The sequence below is a fragment of the Taudactylus pleione genome, unplaced genomic scaffold, assembly GCF_031769625.1.
Source record: "Taudactylus pleione unplaced genomic scaffold, aTauple2 ptg003027c, whole genome shotgun sequence".
Classification (NCBI taxonomy): domain Eukaryota; kingdom Metazoa; phylum Chordata; class Amphibia; order Anura; family Myobatrachidae; genus Taudactylus; species Taudactylus pleione.
The window spans coordinates 45549-70495 of record NW_028287392.1 but is presented as its reverse complement, the minus strand read 5'-3'; the positions used below and the strand labels follow the sequence as shown (position 1 = coordinate 70495).

Genomic DNA, 24947 nt, shown 5'->3' with positions numbered 1-24947 from the left:
ATACTTACCTTTCCACCGGGTCCAGTTTTCTGCGGATCCAAATTGAATACGGGGATAAGCGGGCACATGCCCAATACGTTATCCCTGCAAAAAACGGCGATGATGGCGAAAAGTCCAACCTCTGACTTTTCTCTTCAAATTGAATATGGCCCTAAAGAGGACACTGTGACTGTGCGTCATGCTGTTGCTGATACGTATTTCTACTTAAGCCTCTATAATTTATTCAATTTCTAGGTCTGAAAGGTTAAATTCCTTACTATACAAGCTAGCCTTCTATAGTTAGTCAGCATGAAACAGCATCCATGATAAAAGATACAAGCGATACACCATCTGCGTCAGTCCAGCAAGGAGATTTGTCAGTGATGCCACAGAGGCCCTCTTCCAAGCTCAAAAATGTATATGAATTAATGTTTTTTTTAATTACCATGATTTGTAACTTCAAGCATTTGTCAACATCAATTGATTGTAATAGGAGAAGTAACAGTATCAGCTACAATGTAGCTACATGAGATGGGCATCATCTATAGTGATGGGCTGTCTGGTAAAGCATAGCTGGTGCCATCATCAGCTGCCATGCTGCTGTCACATGATCACCTGCTGCTGTTTACTTTCAAAACTCTGAGTGGCAGTTGGGAGTCAGAGACAGTTGGACTGTCGACAGGATGGCGTCACATCTGGAGGAAGCCAGGAGCTCAGAGGATGAGGAGTTTTCTATCTACAAGAGAAGAAAGAAGATGATGGCTTTGAAGAAAAGAAAGATATCTGACAGTTTGGAGGAGTCTTGGGCGATCAAGAAGGCCAGAAAGAGGATTTCCACCGAGTCTCGCACGAAAGGAAGGAAGAAGTGCCTGCATGTGGAAAACAGCTCTGATGATGGGAGCCAGGAATTTTTTTCTATGGATTATACCAGCCAAAAGAGTGATAAGAGGAGGAAGAGAGAGGATCAGATAGAAGAAATTGGCATAGACAGTGGAATGATTGCAGACAGGAAGAGAAGGAAAACATCTGGGGAGGTCATTCGCTTTGGTGACTCTAGAAGGAGACAGGAACGAGCAGGTATGGCCGTATCAATATATTAGACATGACAACCAGTAGACTAGAATAATACAAACCTTACAAGAAAACAACAAAAACAATCTGGACAGTTTAGACCACTCCCATTATCCACAATTACCACACCCATTTCCTATGAGAATCACACATCCAACAAATTATGTACCTTTTGCCTGGTGGTAAATATGATAACCTTTATGAAGTAATTATTCAATATTATCTGAGGTAATCATTTATGGCCATCACATGCAGTATAACAATATTAGGATTTGCAGCTGAAATTATGAATATAATTAGAAATATGTGTTTAATTTGGCTAAAAGTCTTCTTTATCTGTTATTTTCCATCTCTTGGGTCTCTAACTGCTTGCTCAAGTTAGCATGGTCCAAACTACATCTACTGCCCCTAAAGGGAATGTAATCATGGGTCCCACTTAGGGGTAAGGCCAACCACTAGTGAGGTGATATACTGCCATTAGTGGGGTTGTGGTAATTCCAACGAGAATTTGCTTAAGTGTAGTATATAAAGAAAAAGAGTTTCATATATTCTATGAAAAAGAACCACAGTAATGAAATGTGCCTAATCAATAAACAACCTTAATTTATATGGATTAACATATGCATTAATAAATACCAAAAATTTACTTTGCTGTTCAAGGGACTACCTAGGACTGTCTGTTATTAGTCTTTTTTTTACGTAGATAATGATCTCTGTTGCTTTTCCTAAAAATATCACAGTTGGGGCTTTATTCAGCAAACAAATTTCTACTAAACAATGCGGATATGAGTGTTACCACATTTTTCAGTACTATTCCCAATATACAGCAAAGTGTTACCAGAGAAGATAACGCAATTATCTTCTCCATTAATACCAGCTCGCACAGTATCACACTGTAGAGCGGAAGCCATTGCTCCCTACAGCTCTTTAACATTTTTGCAACTCATCAAGCATCAAAACATTAAATAAAGGTGTAGACGCTTATTTTATATAATGTCATCTCAGAATAGTGTCATATGAAGAAAAATCCTTCTTTCAGCCTGAAAACAACCAGGATAGAGGGATCTTGTACAATCAGTCCCTGTAGCTGTTCCCAGCAGTATAATGACACAGATTTGTAAAAAATGCATTTATATATATATATATATATATATATATATATAGATATATATATATATAGCTCATCCCTGAGCTTTTTCATATTGCGCCTCTTTATACACTCCTCTATAGAAACTCCAATTTGGAGATGGAGGAGCATGTTGGGAAGGTAAGCAGTATGTATTCAAGCCAGAGAAGCACTGGGAAGGCTACAACTGGCAGAAAAATGGGCGTGGTCACTTAAAAACGGGGCATGTCAATATGACACACCCCTTTATCGTAACTCTGACCATTCCTTTGCATATGCACCTTAACCCCAGTAGTGCCCCTTATACAGTACCCCCAGTATACAATGTCCCCAGTTGTGGTCAATCTTATGCAGGCCCATAGTAGTGCCCCTTTTACAGTACCCCCAGTAGTGGTCCCCCTTAAGCAGCCCCCCATTAGTTCCCCTTATACAGTACCCCCAGTATGCAATGCCCCAGTAGTGGACCCCCTTATGCAGCCCCTTATTAGTTCCTCTTATTCAGTGCCCCCAGTAGTGGTCCCCCTTATGCAGGACCCAGCAGCGATCCCCCTATACAGGGCACCCTGTAGTGGTTCTCCCTAATTAGTGCCCCCAGTAGTGGTCCCCTAGTAGTAAGCCCCTTATATAGTGCCCCCAGTAGTAGTCCCCAGTAGAGGTTCACCCTCCCGATGCAGTGCCCCCAGTAGTAGCCCCCCAGTAATGGTGTCCCCAGTAGTAGCAGCTCCTCCCGAGCAATGGTGCCCCCAGGAGTAGTAGCTCCCCCCCAGTAATGGTGCCCCCAGTAGTAGTAGGTCCCCCCCAGTAATGGTGTCCCCAGTACTAGTAGCTCCCCCCCAGTAATGGTGTCCCCAGTAGTAGTAGTCCCCCCCAGTAATGGTGTCCCCAGTAGTAGTAGCTCCCCCCCAGTAATGGTGTCCTCAGTAGTAGTGGCTCCCCCCCAGTAATGGTGTCCCCAGTAGTAGTAGCTCCCCCCCAGTAATGGTGCCCCCAGTAGCAGCTGCCCCCCAGTAATGGTGTCCCCAGTAGTAGTAGTCCCCCACAGTAATGGTGTCCTCAGTAGTATTAGCTCCCCCCCAGTAATGGTGTCCCCAGTAGTAGTGGCTACCCCCCAGTAATGATGTCCCCAGTAGTAGTAGCCCCCCCCCAGTAATGGTGCCCCCACTAGTAGCTATCCCCCCAGTAATGGTGTCCAATGCAAAACTAATCCATATGCACTGTCCATATGCAGCCCTGCAGCACCTCCACTCCAGTCCCTCCACACTACAGAATCCTATCTATGACACTTATCTATGACACCTGACCTTCCCTGGCTGGCAGTCCCAACCAGTCCATAGCATCTGACAGTCACTGAATGGCAGCGCAGCAGCTGACTGAAACACGCACTAACTGTGAGATGCGGTAAGCAAAATCAATTAATTTAATTAGTTTTGCATTGGATTTACATGTAGAATATTATGGGATATTATTTAAAACAAAAACACTGTGCTGCTACTGCCAAATATATATAATATAAAAAAATGGGTATAAGCAGAGGGTGGCTTTAAAATGGTCTATCTATCTCATATCTATCTATCTATCTATCTATCTATCTATCTATCTCATATCTATCTATCTATCTATATATCTAACTATCTATCTCATACAGTCAGGTGCATAAATATTGGGACATTGACAGATTTTTCATATTTTGGCCTCTATTCACCACCACAATGGCTTTGAAATGAAACAAACAAGATGTGCTTTAACTGCAGACTTTCAGATTTAATTTGAGGGTAATTACATCCAAATCAGGTGAACGGTGTAGGAATTACAACGGTTTCTATATGTGCCTCCCACTTTTTAAGGGGCCAAAAGTAATGGGACAAACTAAACAATCCTAAATCTAACTTTTACTTTTTTATACTTTGTTGCAAATCCTTTGCAGGCAATTACAGCCTGAAGTCTGGAACGCATAGACGTCACCAGACGCTGGGTTTCATCCCTGGTGATGCTCTGCCACCTCTACTGCAAATGTCTTCAGTTCCTGCTTGTTCTTGGGGCATTTTCGTTTCAGTTTTGTCTTTATCAAGTGAATTGTATGCTCAATCGGATTCAGGTCAGGGGACTGATTTGGCCATTGCATAACATTCCACTTTTTAGCCTTAAAAAACTCTTTGGTTGCTTTTGCAGTATGCTTTGGGTCATTGTCCATCTGCACTGTGAAGCGCCGTCCAATGAGTTCTGAAGCATTTGACTGAATATGAGCATATAATATTGCCCGAAACACTCAGAATTCATTCTGCTGCTTTTGTCAGCAGTCACATCATCAATAAATACAAGGGAACCAGTTCCATTGGCAGTCATACATGCCCACGCCATGATACTAACACCACCATGCTTCACTGATGAGGTGGTATGTTTTGGATCATGAGAAGTTCCTTTCCTTCTCCATACTCTTCTCTTCCCATCACTCTGGTACAAGTTGATCTTTGTCTCATCTGTCCATAGGATGTTGTTCCAGAACTGTAATGGCTTTTTTAGATGTTGTTTGGCAAACTCTAATCTGGTCTTCCTGTTTTTGAGGCTCACCAATGGTTTACATCTTGTGGTAAACCCTCTATATACACTCTTGTGAAGTCTTCTCTTGATTGTTGACTTTGACACATATACACCTACCTCCTGGAGAGTGTTCTTGATTTGGCCAACTGTTGTGAAGGGGTTTTTCTTCACCAGGGAAATAATTCTTCTGTGATCCACTACAGTTGTTTTCCGTGGTCTTCCGGATCTTTTGGTGTTGCTGAGCTCTCCGGTGCGTTCTTTCTTTTTAAGAATGTTCCAAACAGTTGATTTGGCCACACCTAATGTTTTTGCTATCTCTCTGATGGGTTTGTTTTGATTTTTCAGCCTAATGATGGCTTGCTTCACTGATAGTGACAGCTCTTTGGATCTCATATTGAGAGTCGACAGCAACTGATTCCAAATGCAAATGTCACACCTAGAATCAACTCCAGACCTTTTACCTGCTTAATTGTTAATGAAATAACGAGGGAATAGCCCACACCTGTCGATAAAATAGCTTTTGAGTTGATAGTCCCATTACTTTTGGCCCCTTAAAAAGTGGGAGGCACATATAGAAGCCGTTGTAATTCCTACACTGTTCACCTGATTTGGATGTAATTACCCTCAAATTAAATCTGAAAGTCTGCAGTTAAAGCACATCTTGTTTGTTTCATTTCAAAGCCATTGTGGTGGTGAATAGAGGCCAAAATATGAAAACTCTGTCAATGTCCCAATATTTATGCACCTGACTGTATCTATCTGTCTCCTATATCTATCTATCTATCTATCTATCTATCTATCTATCTATCTATCTTTCTATCTGTCTATCGTGGGGTCCTGGGCAAGTTATAGATGATAATGTGGTTACTTCTACAACATATGACTTGCAGTAGTATGTGGCAATACAGGGGTGACAAAGGCTGATTGTCTCTGTAATATGTATGGGGGTATCTCTGTTCAGTGTATAGCTAATATATATATGGGGGTATCTCTGTTCAATGTATAGCTGTAACACGTGTTTTGGGAAATGCAGGGGAGATATGTGTGGGTGAGGGGGGTCGAGGGGGGCCCCCAGAGATATCAGTGTACCAGGCCGCAAGATTTCTGTTGGCGGCCCTGCCCATGGCTCAACTGAAGATATACCCTTAGTGACCTTCTGTAGCTTCTTTTCTGCTGTCATGTCCCCTCAATCTGTATATCCTCCCCCTCAACCTGATGGCCTTAGGTTATACTGTAGGTATGTGATTTATCCCTATGTTATTCATCTGCAGTCCTTTCACCTCTGCAGCTGCCTAGCACCACCTAGCCTTAAATTGCCCCACCAGCCATAATGCAATCACTATGAGGGGTATTCAATATGGGTGCGATAACATCGTTTTTGCGTTAATATTGCAATGATGAAGTCATTATCGCAGGTTTTACTTTTACACCCTATTCAATTTCAAAGACCTATCGCAGTTTTGACAAGTCTTTGATAAAAAACGGTGATAACTTTTCACCATTGAATAGGTGTCGAAAAAAAGTGCAGAATTGGGGTTTAGGGGTGCAGGCTTAAAAAAAATAGCCTGCACCCCTGAGATTGACATTTAAAAAAGAACTGTGTCAAAAAAAGTTAAAAAAAAAAAAACAGGGACACCCCAAAAAATGAATTTAAAAATTGGGTTGCAAAAAAAAAAAAAGGGAAACAATTGGGAAATAGGTTCAGGGCTATTCTGCAAGTATGCGGCAGGTGTTTTCTAGAATAGATTTATAGCGGCAGGTGCACAAATGCAGAATTTTAAAACAATTACTTTAGGGACACCAAAATTTGCTAGTACCCATTTTCATGTACCCCAAATTTGATGGGACAACTTAAAAAAATGAAAAAATATAACGTAAGTGCTCTTCTGCATCACTTCTTCAATGTCTGGAAAAAAACTCCTGCTGCGGCTATTTAAATCCCCGACTTTCAACTAATGGCTAAAACGGGGGTACCCATAGTGTTCCCCCATGTTTTTACAACTTTAGGGGGGTCTTACAATTATTTTAAGGAAAAATTCGTAACTTTACGCAAATCCAACTTGGGAGTTTCCCGTTTTCGTTAATTTTATTTTGAATACGGGGATAAGCGGGAGCGCGCACCATACCTTCACGCAGAAAAAAACTCCGATATGAAATGTTAACTTTGCCAGGGAAGTTAACCTTTCATATTGAATACCCCTCTAAGAGGGGTATTCAATATGAAACGTTAACTTCACTGCCGAAGTTAACGTTTCATATCGGAGTTTTTTTCTGCGTTAAAGTATCGGGCGCGCTCCCGCTTATCCCCATATTCAATATAAAATTATCGAAAACGGGAACCTCCGAAGTTGGATTTGCGTAAAGTTACGATTTTTTCCATAAAAAATTTGTAAGACCCCCCTAAAGTTGTAAAAACATGGGGGATCACTATGGGTACCCCCGTTTTAGCCTTTAAATGAAAGTCGGGGATTTAAATAGCCGCAGCAGGTGTTTTTTTCCCAACATTGAAGAAGTGTTGCAGAAGAGCACTTAGGTTATTTTTTTCATTTTTTTAAGTGGTCCCATCAAATTTGGGGTACATGAAAATGGGTACTAGCATATTTTGATGTCCCTAAAGTAAGTTTATTAAAAATTCTGCATTTGTGCACCTGCCGCTACTTTGCGCAATGAATAAAACACCTGCCCCATACTTGGGGACCCCACCAGAAATAATTTCGTTAGTTTGGTAATTTTTTTACATAATTTTTTTTTTTTTAACCCCCCCAAATTTTTTTTTTTTTGTAATGGTGTCCCGATTTTATGGGGACATTTTTTTTTAACATTTCCTTTTAAGGGGACATTCCCAAAACTACAGGCTATTTTTTATAAGCCTACACCCCCAAACCCCTATTCTGCATTTTTTTCACTTGCTATAGTGATTTGAAAAATTATCCCTGTTTTTTTTAAAAATGCCACTTGACCCCATTTAAGGAAAAAAACGGGAATTTTCGGGAAATATGCCTGGGACCCCTAATGATGTCCAGACATGGGGGATCACTATGGGTAACCCCGTTTTTGCCTGCAAAAGAAAGTCGTGTTTTTAAATAGCTTTGCCAGGTGTTTTTTCCTGTCGCGGCTATTAGAAACCCCAACTTCCTTCAGTAGTTAAAAATGGGGGTACCCTAAGTGATCCCCCATATCTAGACATCATTAGGGGGGTCCCTAGAATATTTCCCGAAAATTCCCATTTTTGTTAACCTGTAAAAAAAATCTGTAAAAATTTAGAAAAAAAATGACATAATGTCCCCCTCCAGTAGCTAAACCAGCCCCAGGCTTGCCAGCCAGTGGTGGTTTCTAAAAATACGGGGATCAAAATGTGTAGGGTTCCACCGTATTTAGAAACCAACACCAGACTGCAGGGACAAGTGTTGGTTTTAAATATAGGGGGCAAAAACGACGTGGGGTACCCCCTATATTTAAGACCAGCACCAGACCCAACCGACCGGGGTGCAATGCCACAGCCCGGAGACCCAAACACCGGGGCTCCAGGTCCAAAGCATTACACCCCAAGTCGGTCAGCGCAAGCCGGTGATCTCGGGGGAGTCGGGGACCCCCCAAAAAAGGGTCCCCCCTCTCCCGAGCACCACAGGCTTACGCTGAAGCCTGGGGCTCATCCCCATACCCCTGGAGCGGTGGGTTTGGGGGTAATAGGGGGGCCAAATAATGTAAGACTATTGTACTTTACAGTGGAACTACAAGTGCCAGCATGCCTGCCATTTTGCACTTGTGGAACTACAAGTGCCAGCAGACATGCGGCACCTGTAATTTCACTGTAAAATAAATAGTTAAAAAAAGACAAAACACACACACCGTGATTAGTATAAGTTTATTACACACACCTACCCATTCACACATACTTACCTATACCAGAAGTTTCTGTCCCCTTGTCCAAGTAGAGATCCATGGTAGCTGGCCCTGCAAGGAAGATTTCATACTCACCTACATCCAGCGCTGGTCTCCGTAGTAGTCCATGGGATTTAAAAAAAAATAAATGAGTTACCCGATCCACGCTACTAGCTATGTGTATGTGTGTTCTCACACATACACATAGCTCCCGAATGGCCACTGCCGGCACCTCACGGGGCATTGCAGTCCCATCAGCCAATCAGCGGCAGCGCTGACTGTAGCGCTGCCGCTGATAGGCTCCAGCTACTGACAGTTCCCACGTGGTCGAGTCACACCACGTGGGAACTGTCAGTTGCCGGAGCCAATCAGCGGGCGCTCTACAGTCAGCGCTGCCGCTGATTGGCTGACGGGACTGCAATGCCCCGTGAGGTGCCGGCAGTGGCCATTCGGGAGCCATGTGTATGTGTGACAACACACATACACATAGCTAGTAGCGTGGATCGGGTAACTCATTTATTTTTTTTTAAATCCCATGGACTACTACGGAGACCAGCGCTGGATGTAGGTGAGTATGAAATCTTCCTTGCAGGGCCAGCTACCATGGATCTCTACTTGGACAAGGGGACAGAAACTTCTGGTATAGGTAAGTATGTGTGAATGGGTAGGTGTGTGTAATAAACTTATACTGGGCACGGTGTGTGTGTTTTGTCTTTTTTTAACTATTTATTTTACAGTGAAATTACAGGTGCCGCATGTCTGCTGGCACTTGTAGTTCCACAAGTGCAAAATGGCAGGCATGCTGGCACTTGTAGTTCCACTGTAAAGTACAATAGTTTTACATTATTTGGCCCCCCTATTACCCCCATACCCACCGCTCCAGGGGTATGGGGATGAGCCCCAGGCTGCAGCGTAAGCCTGTGGTGCTCGGGAGAGGGGGGACCCTTTTTTGGGGGGTCCCAGACTCCCCCGAGATCACCGGCTTACGCTGACCGACTTGGGGTGTAATGCTTTGGACCTGGAGCCCCGGTGATTGGGTCTCCGGGCTGTGGCATTGCACCCCGGTCGGTTGGATCTGGTGCTGGTCTTAAATATAGGGGGTACCCCACGTCGTTTTTGCCCCCTATATTTAAAACCAGCACTTGTCCCTGCAGCCTGGTGTTGGTTTCTAAAATACGGTGGAACCCTACACATTTTGTTCCCCGTATTTTTAGAAACCACCACTGGCTGGCAAGCCTGGGGCTGGTTTGGCTTTTGGGGGGGGGACCTTATGTCATTTTTTTTCTAAATTTTTACACATTTTTTTAACAGGTTAACAAAAACGGGAATTTTCGGGAAATATTCTAGGGACCCCCCTAATGATGTGTAGACATGGGGGATCACTATGGGTACCCTCATTTTTAACTCCTAAAGGAAGTCTGGGTTTCTAATAGCAGCGGCAAGTGCATAAATGCGACTTTGAAGAAGGTGGTGCAGAAGAGCATTTAGAATTTTTTTTTGGGAAAAATAACTATGCCCAGCAAATTTGGGGTACTTGAAAATGGGGGTCAGCATATTTTAAAGTTGCTAAACATACTTGAAAAAATCGTGAAAAACCCACTTGCACAAGCAGCTGCAATGAAAAAAAACACCTGTGGCATACTTGGGGACCCCCCAGAGTCAAGTTCGCTTATTTTCAACTTTGTTCCCCAACATTTTTTTTTTGGCCCCCAAATTCCAAGTGCTTTTTTTGGGCTGTCCCGATTTTTTTTTTTTTTTTTACACAGATCGTTTCAAGGGGTCCTTCTGAAGGGTGCAGGCTATTTTTTTTAAGCCTGCACCCCTAAACCCCAATTCTGCACTTTTTTTCGACACCTATTCAATGGTGAAAACTTATCCCCGTTTTTTAACTTCGACTTTTCAAAAATGCGATGTCTCTGAAATTGAATACGGTGTAAAAGTAAAACCTGCGATAATGACGTCATACCTCCGATATTAACGCAAAAACGGACTTATCGGTCCCATATTGAATACCCCTGTATGTGTCCGAGGGAGGGGGTGATTAATCCTTCTAGATGGAAAATGCAGCATTTCCCTTTTATCATGCATTGTTAGGGGATATCGGGCATAGGGGACTAGATAATGATAACCACACCCAGTGCTGTTACATGGCTATGGAAATAGGATGCTTAATGTAAAGGGGCAGCAGGCATAATTACTATGAGAAAGAGATTGTGCTCTCCTGCATGGGCACCTTACAGCTGACTACAATAGGTATATGTTTACTACTGAAGAGTATGTGGTTTTATCCAGTTATTTACATATGGGGCAGGATTTAGTGCAGTAAATGGTTTGTCACAACTAAATCTCTGATATCTTGAATCATAGTTAACATGACCTATTCCATTAGATACAAAATGCTCTGCTCCTGGGGTCCCACCTAATGTATGATTGCAGTCACCTGTGCTGAACTAGGTAATTGATGAGACAGGTGTTTCAGCACAGGTGTCTGTAATCATAAATTAAGAGGGAAGTCCAGGAGCAGAGCATTTTATTCCTAATGGAATGGTCACTTTGGAGCATACTTACCGACTTTTCTGCAGGGGGCTTCGGGAGGGGGCTTCCAGGTCCGTCCAGCAGAGGGTGGGGGCGGTTTAGGTAGGCGGAGCGGGGGTGTGGCAACGCGATTGCATCATAGTGGCCCCAACCCCCACGCTTTAGAATGCTAATATTACTGGCATTATAAGGCAGGGGGCGGGGCTACGATGACGATGAGAATCGCATCATCGCACCCCCGGACTGCCCACTTTCGTGGGTTTGCGAGGTGCCGGAGGCCATTCCGGGGGACTTGCCTAGTCTTGCGGGGTGCCAGGAGCAGCACCCGATTATCGGGAGAGTTCCGGGAGAGTAGACAAGTATGCGTTGGAGGGTCTGAGTTAAGCTGTCAGTAACCCGGGTTATATGAATAAATAGCATAATACATTCTGTTTGCTGCAACAAACTTTGCTGCATCTGTAAAACCATAATCTTAGCATGATAACAGCTGACTGCATGCAGCTGGGTAATGATCATGTGTCTGGTTTTAAATGCAGAGTGCAATGCGAGTTGGCCATAATAGCTCCAGCATTGCATATATGGAACTAAGGGCCTGAAACAGCATGGATCGCAATTGCAACTGCATACGCATATCGGTCAATGGTGCATACTGCGCATGTGTATGCACCGCAGTGCGCATGTGAAGGTTAGCATTGCATTTACACACGCAGATAGAAAGCCATCGCAGAGTGAGTGATGGGATGTCAGTGTTTGGGGGTGGTGACGAGGGAGTGGTAAGAGAAACCCAGGTGTGCCTGTCCGTTTGAACGCCATTACATGGGTGTGCATACATTAGCTACTGTGACGACATATGCAGCCTGAGTACTCACTGCATGCAACGGAACCTGCAATTCCTGAGACAGGAAAGATTCAGTATATAGGAAAGGTTCCTGGACTGCACACCCTGAATATATATATATATATATATGCAGCTGTGGCTGCTCTTAACTATTTCTTTTACACTTCACTTTTCCTATTATGGCAGTGCCCTAGGGTGGCTTAACTGGGCTAGTTTGGGGGTGTCCTGCGCTCTGGATTTGACCCCTAGTATGTTAGGGACCTACCCTAAAGAGGTTACCTGGATGTGGAGGGTAGGCCCATAACCTTGGCCGTGATTATGCTAAAAACCTCTATCGATTGCAAAATTTGATAGGTCAGACCTGCTGTAATTCTGTGTGAGGGGCTGATGTTACTCATTGTTACCGATTTATACGCAGGACTGAGAGGTATTATGGATGTGAGAAAGCGGTAGTGGGCGTCTCTATGCTGGCTGAGTGGTTGCAAACATTAGCATATTTCGCAGCAGAACTGCATGCATTATCACAGCTACGATCGCAATAGCGATCTATAATGAATCAGGCCCTAAATACAGATATCACCCACACGCTGAGTTGTATGCATCCTTGTGACTGGACTGCTACAATCTGTATGCTTGGCGTCATAGATGTCATTATTTTCAGTTCTCACTTGTGTCAGCCCTTTCCCTGGTGCAAGAGATCCTCCTGAATATACAGGTGTATTTACACATATGCACAATCCCTGCATAGCCCACAATTATGTGGAGATGCTCCTAATAAGCTATATCTACTTGTTACTCATAGAGGAAACAATTCCATTGTAAGATGTTTCATTGTAGTTCCAGGGAGTATTTTAAATGTCAATACCCTTTAGCCACAACAAAATGGAGCACAGCATACAATCTGACCTCTACATTAATGAAATACATGGGGTATAACTGAATACTTTATAGCGTTTTTTATGTATTTAGGTCTGTTTACTGTAATATGCTCCAACTTGAGTTGCTGCAACTCCACATACTATTGCATGTTACCAGGGCCGGCTCGAGGAGGTGTCACGCCCTGTGTGGAGAGGGAATACGATGCCCCTCACCCTGCGCTCGGTGAAGTCGTGAGCGCCCAAAAAGGAGGCATGGCCTAATTATCATAGACCATGCCCCCTAAGTGACACTAATTGGGGACGTGCCTGTATGGCACTTCTCCCATTTAACGTCAGGCCGGGGGCAAGCCCAGCACTCGTTCAGTAGCTGGGCTGCCCCCAGCCCTCTTCCTGCACTGAATTGTCCATTACTTTTCTATGGGGCCGGCACAGCTGCGGCGGTGGGAGTGTCCAACCTCCCGACCACCAGCGGGACCCTTCGGCCCGCGGGTTGAACAGCAGGGCAGTGCCCAAAAAACGGGACTGTCCCGCTGAGAATCGGGAAGATTGGCAGGGGTACGCCCTCAATGGGGTGGCGCCCCTGTTTGACTGCAATGGTTGAACATGCCTCGTGCCAGCCCTGCATGTTGCTTTAGCCTTGACTTCTCATCTTGTGCTAATCCCTACTAACTACAATAGGTGCAAGGGGTACACCTGCTTTAGGACCCAGTGCTGAGGAGGGCTGATCTACCTTGTCAAAGTTATATGTGTTATATTTTTTACCATTGGGCAGTCTCGGACTGGAGCATGAAGGGCCCACCGGGGGAATGCAGTGATAGGGGCCCATATTTGGGGTTGTGGCCAGCCTCCACAGAGACTTGGCTAACCATTAAGAGTGCATGGTCTGGGTCCCTTGAATAATCTATATAGTAAATACTGCTAATGCATGCAAGATAATGTACAAGATTAATAACAGCAATGCATTGTAGAAAATACATCATAGTTCTGTGCAGTATAATTTAACATATGTATAATTAATAATTCAAGTGTACATTCTGGAACCTGAGCACTAGAGAAGAGGGTAGGCCCTTGGGCAGTGGGGCCCACCAGGGGTTTCCCCTGTACCCCTGGAGGCCAGTAATACACTGCCATTGGGTGCTACATAGGGGCCTTCTCAAACTTTTGCTATGGGGTCTTCAAATACCTACCTGACCCCACCTAGAGTTTATATGACGAAGGCCCCTGGCAAAATAAGGGACTAGCACTCCTCCCTCACAGTTATAGTACATTATTCCTACACAACATAATGTATAAAGTGCAATATAGCCCACAGGGGACAATTGTGCCTTCACATTGCCATTAATAAATAACACATATTCTAGAGACAACCAGGGTTACAGAGAGTTTTCAGGCATGCAGTTGTATGGGGATACGGGAAGTTACACACTGCGCAGCAGCACAGGCGCATTGTCAGGACTTGGGGCAGTCAGCACAGAATACCGGCGGTGCGAGTGATCACGGTATACAGCGCTCACTGCTCAGTCATTTCACATCTCCCATTCTGAGACCAACATAATAAACATAACCACTGTTGATCCCATGTAGCCATCCCCAATAAATAAATATACCTTCCATCCTATAAAGCCCATAATAACATCAATATTTAATAAATATCCCTCATCCCCACCTTAAATGAATAGACATTGCCAAGATGCCACTATTATATTAATATCCCTCATCATTAAATGAACAGTTCCCATCCACTGCTAAATGATTACCCCACCACACCAATAAATTAATAGCCCAGCCCACATCCCCATTACATTAAATAATAATATCTCCACACTAATAAATAGCCAAGTCCTCTATCCAATAACATTAAATTACTAACCCACATAATAATAATAAAATTAATAGCTCAGTCTCCTGCTTAAAAACAGTCTTCCTGCAGCCTGAGCTCAAGGGGCTCAGGGATGCTGTGTATTCTGGTCTCTCCCCATTTACATGCACTGCTCACCTGGCCAGCCCCGCAGGATTGCCCACTCACTGCTGCTGCTGGCTTTTTGCAGGGCTGATAAGTGTAAGTAAAATTATGTTTTGTACAGTTATAAAAATGGTGTATGTATATATATATATATATATATATATATATTATATACACACACACTATATATCACTATAAAGTTTTTTTTACCTGTATAAAACTCTTCTTTTAAATTGTTCCAAAACTTATTGATTTATTAAATAATCAAATTATGTAAATAAGAACTATTACCCTTATTCAGTATAATGTCATTAATAATCTACATATTTATTAATTGTGTTTTACCAAATCAGGTGTAAATAGTTATTTACATAATTTGATCATTTAAAAAAAAAATCAACAATTTTGGGGTCATATTTGTAAAATATTAGCCAATTAAATTGTTAAGCAATGGGGCCCACTGAGGATATCCCAGATACACTGATGGTGAGCCCATCCAGCTATTATACAAATAATATTAAGCAACTGACCGGCACAAGGTGATGCAATATGACACCAGCCTGAGGTGCAAATACCCCTCCACAGCCCATCTCTGACCATTTTTCCAACAGTAGCAATTGATGACCCACTTTCCTCTGTATGGCTGAGTTTATGTGCTCTCTCTGTACACAACAGTATTCTGACTGCATTACAGTTACATAATGGTGTAATACAATACAATAATGTACATGCATTTTACATGTGCCTCTAAGAGCTCTATTTACTACAATCTGCATTGGGAATGCAGATTGTAGTGTGATATTACTCCGGTCAGCTGACATCCCATACTGCACTGGGACCCGGTCACCTGATGACTGGGCTGCAGTGCAGTAAGGGAGACCAGCTGACCGGAGGGAGGACATCACCGGAGCCCCGAACTCCGGTCCCTGGACTCAGGTAAGTACATTTTTTTATTTACTTTTTTTTTTTTGTAGTGTATCAGCGTGTGGTCTGTTTAGACCACACAGCTGATCACTGGGGCCGTCTCCGGGCTCTGCTCTGCATGTTAGAGCGGAGCAGGAGTCCGGTAACCGGAGGAGACCCTGGATAATGCCACCTCCAGGTGGCGTTATTATCACAGGGCCTCCCCAGGTATATTTTTCACAATTTATTTTTAGTAACTTGCACACAAAATCGCATTTCCCATTCCAATTATGGGAAATGCGATCTGATTACTAAAAATAAGTGATACGTAGGGGTTGGAGTAGAATTTTACGAATTGTACTCCAATTTCCCTGTAGTAACTTTAGGTGAAACTAAAATATTGTGAAAAGGGTGTGAAAACACCCTTTTTCACTTAATTTTAGTAAAACTAATGATAATAAATAGAGCCCTAACTCTGAATAGTAAATGTTACATTGTTCACTTTTTTATCCCTTTAAGGAGGAAGTGGTGTTCAGGAAGCTGCTCCTGGAGAAACAGTCTCTACATACATCAAGAGGCTGTCCTTCTGCCATCTACTGGGCCAGGGCAGCTTTGGGAAGGTAAGTCATGTGACTGTGGTTACATAACTCAGGTAACAACTGTGTGACTCAGACATTGTAGTAAAGGAGGCATCATGAATATATTATCATTGTCACTCCATGTACGTCATTAAGCATCACCATAAAGCAGTGTGGCAGGGCCAGATTAAGGCTTGTGGGGGCCCCTTAAATTGCGGGGGCCCCTTCAAGCCACATGGAGCTTCCCCCCTTCCCCCTAAGCCTCCTGCCCTCCTACCCCCAAAGACTCTGCCGCTGACTTATCTGAGTGACGGCGTGCGGGCGTGACCTCCTCCAGGCAGAGCTGCTGCCTGGTCCTCCAATCGACGTCACGAACGTAATGTGTCACGTGGCGCCGGTGAGAAGAAGACTCGGGAGCCACTTTGAGCTGTATGCAGCGGCACTGTCACTGGACACCTGTTCTCGGCAGGGTCACACTGATCCAGTGTAGGGGCCCCTCCGTGTGTGGGGCCCAGGGACAACCACCCCGTCACCCCCCCCCCCCCTTAATCCGGCCCTGCAGTGGGGGCAGGACTTAATGGCACTATTACCCTCAGTCACATCATTAATCTGGGAATATTCTGGATTCTCATTCCAGGAAAGTAGCCGGGTAGGCCTTACTCCTGTGCTGGCTGACTGCATATTACTATTGTCATTTACAGAAACATCATCCACAGTCTACTCTTATAGAATCAAATAATATGTAAAAATGACATTTTTTTTTACTTTAATGACACTGGAAATACAATATACCGCTAACCTCTAAAGATATGGAGCTACCTGGATGCGTATGGAGGTAATAAAATGTAAGTAGAAATATGATTGTGTGTGTATGCCTCTATCACCTGTAGGTCCTGCTGGCTGAGGACTCTCTGACTGGTCAGCGATTGGCAGTGAAGGTCATCAGGAAGAGAAATCTGCTATTGAAGGACCCGGAGCTGGTGTTTGTGGAGCGCAGGGTGCTAGAGGTTGCGTCTGGTAGTGCCTTCCTCATCCATGGTCACCTTGCCTTCCAGACCACGGTACAGTGTATTTCTTATTAGTCAAGGATCATTAGTTGGGATTCTTTATTTATATTTACACATCTAACATATACAGGATTCATCTCTTCTTGGGTAATAATGTTACTATGAGCCAGTTCGCTCACTTGGAGTTGTTGCCATGTTCTCCTAATAAAATGTATTATATGACTATTGTGTGTGTCCAATGAAACAGAACCATCTATTTCTGGGTCTGGAATACGCGAGTGGCGGGGACTTATACCAGTTCCTGCAGAGGAAAGGCCGCTTGGACATCACCAGCGCAACGTAAGCACCTCAAATACAACAGACATGTACTGAAATGAACTGTAACAGTGTGTGCACAGATAGGGACAGTATAAGGGTTGTACACCTTTTGTAAATTCCCCTTAATATTTCCTACCCCTACACCTTTACCCAAAGCTGGGATGCTAGATGGCCCAGCAGCTAACATTACTGGGGTACCTTGTCCTTATCAATAGAGCTTGTTTAAGATAATAATACTCAGTTTTGAGCTGCATTACATCTGCATTGAAATGAGTTAGACTTAAATAAAATGCAGACTTTAATGTACATGCCCCCATCCCATACACCTGGGCCATCCTCTCCAGAGAATGGCAAATGTTCAATGTAATCTTTTCATTAAGGTACGGTCTGATCACCTTAATTAAGTCTTTATGTGGAATGTGAGTATGGATAGAATAACATGCAGGGGCACAGAGAGAAGGGGGAGCAGATACTAATTACCGGGACCTGGACTTGTTTGAGGGGCTTGGCAGGGTGCCTGGGCCAGCTGTCGAGGGGGATAAACACCCCCCTTTGCAGGTGCACATAGTATTTTCCACTAATTTTTTTCAGGGGGATTTGACCACACCCCCTATATATCACCTGGTCCCACCATTGTCTTGATAGCCCTGCTAACATATGGCCTATTAGATCATGGAATGTCTTGCATATATGTCAATGTGCTGATCATGTGGGGGCATAGTTGTGAGAATGTGTCAGTGATAATAGGGTGTCATGTGACAGGGGCAGTGTTATGACATGAGGGGGTAAGTGGGAATATCAGGTTTTCTACCTTTCTCTAATGTCAACAAGTTACAGTCATTTCCTCTCTTTAAGGTTCTACGCAGCTGAGATCACATGTGGTGTACAACACCTGCACTCTAAGGGTGTCATCCATCGGTAATTATACTAATAATTCCAATTTCATACATAATCAGGTCACAGTGATGTGCACTTTCTTATTATGCTTAAAGTAAGAACTGAAATCACTGTAATCACTAGGTGGCGCTGTCTGCAAAATGTGACTCCTGTAATACTACTGGTAATTCATGTACAGTATATATTTCTCACTAGACAAAACAGTTCTCATTTATTATAAATCTTTCTTTTTAGAGACCTAAAGCCAGATAACATCCTGATGGCAGAGTCTGGTCATCTGAAAATTGCTGATTTCGGCCTGGCAATCGATAACATCTTTGGTGACCAGACAGCCACAGCATACGCTGGAACCCCTGGATATATGGCACCAGAGGTGAGGGGTATAATATATTATTACTATCAGCAGCATATGCTCCGGCTTACGCCTGGCAGATGTCACATACACTTATTACATTATTAATCAATGTTTTTTGCCATTTGTTTTGACTGCAAAATACAGTGTATACATCACTTTTAGGCATAAAATGTAAAAATCTTTTCTAAAACATAGAAAAAACTCTCCATATGGAGAAAAAAATGGTTACACCACACACAAATAAAACATTATGACCATTCCTAGTCACGGTTGTGACGTTTTTAGCCACTTTAAGCAATTTGCGGCAAAGACTCAGCTAATAGAATGCTACCCAAAGTGTTACCTACTGACAGAGGTGGGATGATAATAGCAAAGAACTAGTGCCAATGAGACACAGACACATGCATATAGTAGATAATGATAGAGTAACAATGTGCTATAATATCTCTCTTATGGTAGATGCTGGCAGGAGAGGAGTACAACGCTGGAGTGGATTGGTATTCATTTGGTGTCATCATTAATGAAATGATTACCGGAACCCGTCGCTTCCATCCCAGACGGTTCCACGAGGCAGAAGCTGTGGCTAAAGACATCATTAAGCAGCTCCTGTGTAAAAATCCATCCAGGCGTTTGGGAGTCACCGGAAACATCCGCCAGCATCCTTTGTTCCAGCGTATGGATTGGGTCTCGCTGGAAGCCCTTAGACTCCCACCACCACATGTCCCTGACCCAGTAAGTATAGGAAAAAAAGCAGTTTTGCACAATTAATGCATTTAAAGATAATAAGGGTCATTTACAAATATAATAAAAAGATGAAAGTCAACTATCATTTTATGATGAGAGGACATCGCTCAGCCTATCCACATGGTGATCACTGTGGCATTACCTGCTTTATTTAGCTAGTGAAATAAATGCAATCACATTGCACCCATATGTAGTAAGTGATTTCATGTACATTATTATATTGAGTCCAGCCACTGCCAACATGGAACTCCGGAGAGCTAAGTATTGAACATGGGTGCAGGGTGTATGGTCAGGGTAGCTACTAGGGGGGCACGTGCCCTTGACGCTGGTCTTGGGGGCACTGAGAACAAGCTGTTGAGCGGGGGCCTAGGTACCTGGCTGTTAGTGTGGGTTTGGAGCCACACGCCAGGACTGGCAGGCAGCCGCCCGCTGCCCTGCAGAGACACAGAGCTGCAATCATTCTCTTGTAGCGCCAATTGAGAGCCAATCAGAACTCATGGGCCAGCTGCAAATCAGCAGTGGCTGCCAGTCTGCAAGTTCTAATTTGCCCGTGACCGGTATCGCATTAGAATGATGGTGGTGTTTGTCTCTCAAGGGCTGTGGACGGTTGCCTGCCAATGCAGGCATGTGGCCCCAAATCCTTAGCTGGAAAGCAAGCTTGCCAATGCGGCGTGCAGCTCCAAATTTTAGGGTGAGAGGCTTCAAATCCTGGGAACAAGGTGAGAGGCTTCGGGGAAGGAAGGGGGATATAAATGTGCAAGGTGCATTATGGTGGGTTAATGTGTAAAGGGTATTACTGTGGCATAATGTGTAAGAGGGTATTATTATGGCATAATGTGTAAGGGGCATTACTGTGGCATAATGTGTAAGGGGTATTAAGGTGGCTTAATGTTTAAGGGGCATTACTGTGGCATAATGTGTAAGGGGCATTAGTGTGACATAATATGTTGTAAGGGACATTACTGTGGTATAATGTGTTGTGGGCGTTACTGTGTGGCGTAATGTAATACATGAAACAACACAATTTTTTCAGGAGTGCACATGCATTGCACGTAAAAAAATGTCTTCTTTGTTGTTTTTTTTGGGGGGAGGGGCCAAATTACTGCCTTCCCGCGGGTGTGAAAAATCCTAGTTTTTGGCCCTGGTATGGTTTGGGCGCCAGTAGACTTTGCAGCCTACAATATATGCACCGCACACCCCGCACCCTTTATAGAGAGGCAGAACCACACTACATTAGTCTGTGCTATCAGCGGATCCATAGATACATGTCACATCTTACTTTTTTCTAACACTTTTAGCTTTTATGAATTTGAAATCAGATTTGAGTACATGGATGTTTATTTGTCTCTTCTTCCTGTAGCCCACCATTGAACACAGCTCCAGAGGATGTAACATCGAGGAGATGGAAGCAGCAGAGGCTCAGATAACACCACTGAGCTCAATGGACCAGGAGCTGTTCAGAGGGTTCTCATATGTGGGCTCCAACTGGAGGACCATCCCCAGAACACCAGCCTTCCAACTGCATGGAGCGAGATGGCCTAACACCTGGAAGATGGTTATGGAACGAAGAGATGGTTTTAAGCTGATGGTTTTCGTATTCATGTTTATATTGTATGTGTATATTCTCTTTATAAGTTAAGAGTATAATTTTAACACATTTTCTTTTCTATTCTTCTGAGGTCACCTCTGAGGATGTGCTCTACAGATTATGCCACCACCTCCCAGCAGGAATAGTTTAGACTTCTCGCTGGATGAAGAAGGTAAATTCTAAGAGGGTGACTTATACATCTCAGGGCTCATGTCTGTCACTCAGCAAATCAGTTGATTGATGCTGGTGATAATATTGAACTTTGAGTTTTTATAGTCAGCTCCTCTATGAAAGTGTCTTAATTATTAGATTCATACACAGCCATGGTTGTTCATGAGATCTCTGTTGGCATTTTAATATAGAGTACCCCATACTTCAATCTCTGTAATTCAAAATCAGGCCCCATATCTCTGATGACATTATAATGTAAAATATTCCCCTCCTTACCAATCTCTGCAATAATGCTAAATGAGACCGTAGATCTCTAGCAGCACAATATAATATACATAATATAATACAGCATAATATAATTTAAATCTACCTTCTATATAATATAATATAAAATGAGATCTCTGAAGTAATTATGAGACTGAGCCAGCGCCGTTTCTAGAGAGGAGGGGGCCCGTGTGCAGTCTCCGACATAGGCCCCTTCCTCTCCGCCCGGCGGCCGGCAGTGCACTGAGCTGTGCGCGGCCAGCGCTGGAGGTATAGACTCTGGGCACTGCAGAGGCGGCCATTTTCCCTGTACTGCGCATGCGCAAACAACAGGAAAATGGCCACCGTGGTCGTTTTACAGCGCAGGACCCCCGCACTGATGTGCGACTCTGGAGAGGTACGTAATATTATGGGTGCAGGGTGTGCAGTGCGTTGCCCCCTTTGACCCAGGGGCCCATGTTCCCCGCACAGCCTGCACCCATTATAGATACGCCCCTGGACTGAGGGCCTGATTCAGAGCTGGAATTTGTGGACGGTCGTTCAGAAAAAGGGGCTGGCTATTTAAATTGAGCGCTCGCTCTTTGCGGTCTGTTGACGCCTCTATGTCTGAGCGAGCGAACAAAACATGCGCTCGCTATTTTGTAAAGACGCCCCTTGGCCGCTCGCATCATACGTCATCTCCGCTATTTATTAGATTAATCGAGTACATCGAAAGGCGTATGAACTGCTCGCTATTCTTCTGGTAGCATTTTCCTACCGCAATCATGCGAGCAGTTCAGACTAAAAGACAACCAAGTGACGTGGTCGATGACGCTGCTTTGTTAATTATGCACACCCTTAAAATGCCCGTTTTGACCATATGGCACGCCTGCGTTCGGATCTCCACTCCCAGTTTTCAAGCACCTTCCCCTGTTACCACCCACAAATGCCTCATCATGTCACTCAAATTAGCAGGCATTCGCTATTTTGTGAGCAGACGATTTCCGACCGCACTGACTGGTTGGCGCATGCGCATTACAACCCATATGCATGCGCAGATGTGCGAACATCACTCGGAGCGAACGAGCGCCCGCTTACGAGCGGCTCTGAATCAGGCCCTGAGCCCACTTCCAAAAGTTTATTGGTATAATTATTATGAAATTAGATCACATATCTGTAGGGTGAAACAATTAAATAACTTACCCCTCCTGTGGTGTCTTGCTGTCTGTCTGTGCACTGTACAGGCCATGTGACAGCAGCCTGCACTCTGATTAGTGGATAGTTTCAGACATTCACTAATTAAAGTATGGAGACCTCCAGCTACTCCATCTTGTGAATGACCAGCACCATCCACCAATCAGTTTGCTACTGTGTAAGAAGATCTCATACCCAGTTACTGTGCAGCCACACAATGTATGACTGAACTTGGGGAAGGGGATGGCCTATCCCATTTGGTAACGCGCCTGCTGTCTATGTGATATTAGGTAATGCAGGATAGGGAATATATTAACTCACATACTGATTAAATAAGTAAATGAACAATAACATCCTGTGCATCCCTTGTTTCATCATATAGGGGCCTATTCATCATCACTTAATTTCTATAAAAGCAGGGGAAAATGAAAATTTTCACCTGCAATTGTAGAAATTAAGTTATCGGGCCATTCATCAAGAAGGTATCCGTGATATCTCCTGCTTACCTTCCTCTCGCTGAATGGGCCACTGTCCCCATACACTAGTATGGGGTCAGAATTAATCAAGCTCCGAAAATACAATATTTTCAAGGCTTGAGTGCAGGAGTATTCGCCATCTTTAGATGACAAGTGCTCTGGCTCCGGGCTCGCAACCTACTCCTTCCTATGGGAAGGAGTCCCGTATAGCGAAGAGGGTTCTTTCGGATCCCTCCACCCCTGTCCGACTCCTTCCTCTAGACGACGGGGCTCTTGTGCGCATGCGTGACCTGTAGGTTACGCATGTGCACTTGTCTCACTGCTCTGAAAGGAACAGTGAAACAGTTCGGGGAGACAGCTGATTTTCGGATAAGCTGTCTCCACGCTTGCATCGAGTTAGAATGTTAATTATCGGGGTCGGAATCCCGATAATTAATATCATGAATAGTCACAATATGAGAGATCTAATGATGAGGGTGCTGGGTATAGAAATAAGACATATTGGCAGGAGATGACAATGCATGTTGGAGACCTTCTGCATCCATAGTGCAGGATCACACAGCAACAAACAGAATAAGATACTGTAGTGTGTGTGTTTTTTACCATAGAAAACACACATTAAAGTCTTACTTTTTTTTTTGTTATTACACAGCACTTCAGAACCATGATGAAGAAAAGAAGAACATGTTTATGTTTTTAGAATTTTTAAAACATGTTTATATTTTTTGTATTTTTACATTTTCTACAAATAATTTAGATACATTAGATGTTATTACTATTATTATTATTATTTAATTGTTATTACTATTATTATTCCTATTATTTTTATTATCATTTGAACTATTATTACTACTATTATTATTGCTAAGGGGAAGGGTTAAGGGGAGATTTAATCGGGGATAGATGAGTTAGGATGGAACTAATATTATTAATAATAATAATAATAATAATAATAATAATAAAAAAGAAACATCAAAGGTGTGTGACTGGCCGGCTATATAGGGGAGGTGGAGGCCGAGTTTTATTATTATTATTATTATTATTATTATTATTATTATTATTATTATCATTACTTCTACTACTATGGCTATTATTGCTAAAGGGAGGGCTTAAGGGGAGAGTTAATAGGGGAGAGAGGAGTTAGGGGAGACCAGGGGAGAAGAGAGATTATTTAAACTAATAACAATAATTATAATAATAATAAACATCAAAGGAGTGTGACAGGCCGGCTATTTAGGGGCGGTGGAGGCCGGGTTTTATTATTATTATTATTATTATTACTACTGCTAATTTTGCTATAGGGAGGGGTTAAGGGGAGAGTGAATAGGGGAGAGAGGAGTTAGGGGGGACCAGGGGAGAAGAGAGATTATTTAAACTAATATCAATGATTATAATAATAATAAACATCAAAGGAGTTTGACTTGCCGACTATTTAGGGGAGGTGGAGGCCGGGTTTTATTATTATTATTATCATTACTTCTACTACTATGGCTATTATTGCTAAAGGGAGGGCTTAAGGGGAGAGTTAATAGGGGAGAGAGGAGTTATGGGGGACCAGGGGAGAAGAGAGATCATTTAAACTAATCACAATAATAATAGTAAACATTAAAGGAGTGTGACTGGTCGGCTATATAGGGGTGGTGGAGACCGAGTTTTATTATTG

The 24947-nt window shown here is 43.3% G+C and overlaps 1 protein-coding gene across 1 annotated transcript; it reads left to right on the top strand.

Annotated features, from left to right (window-relative positions):
• The first annotated feature begins 662 nt into the window (after positions 1-662).
• Positions 663-24023, top strand: LOC148430955 (protein kinase C delta type-like). Its single transcript, XM_088466402.1, has 9 exons — positions 663-1056; positions 16233-16333; positions 17182-17352; positions 17546-17637; positions 18472-18534; positions 18748-18886; positions 19328-19600; positions 20973-21372; positions 23937-24023. The coding sequence occupies exons 1-8, from the start codon at positions 663-665 to the stop codon at positions 21249-21251; spliced, it is 1512 nt and encodes a 503-aa protein (XP_088322528.1). The 3' UTR covers positions 21252-21372; positions 23937-24023.
• The last annotated feature ends 924 nt before the right edge of the window (positions 24024-24947 follow it).

Excerpts from the sequence above, each read along its gene's own strand:
- LOC148430955 (XM_088466402.1), top strand. The coding sequence starts at position 663 with ATGGCGTCACATCTGGAGGAAGCCAGGAGCTCAGAGGATGAGGAGTTT. Across the intron at positions 16,334-17,181 it reads GCCAGGGCAGCTTTGGGAAG|GTCCTGCTGGCTGAGGACTC; the intron begins GTAAGTCATGTG and ends TATCACCTGTAG. Across the intron at positions 19,601-20,972 it reads CACCACATGTCCCTGACCCA|CCCACCATTGAACACAGCTC; the intron begins GTAAGTATAGGA and ends TTCTTCCTGTAG.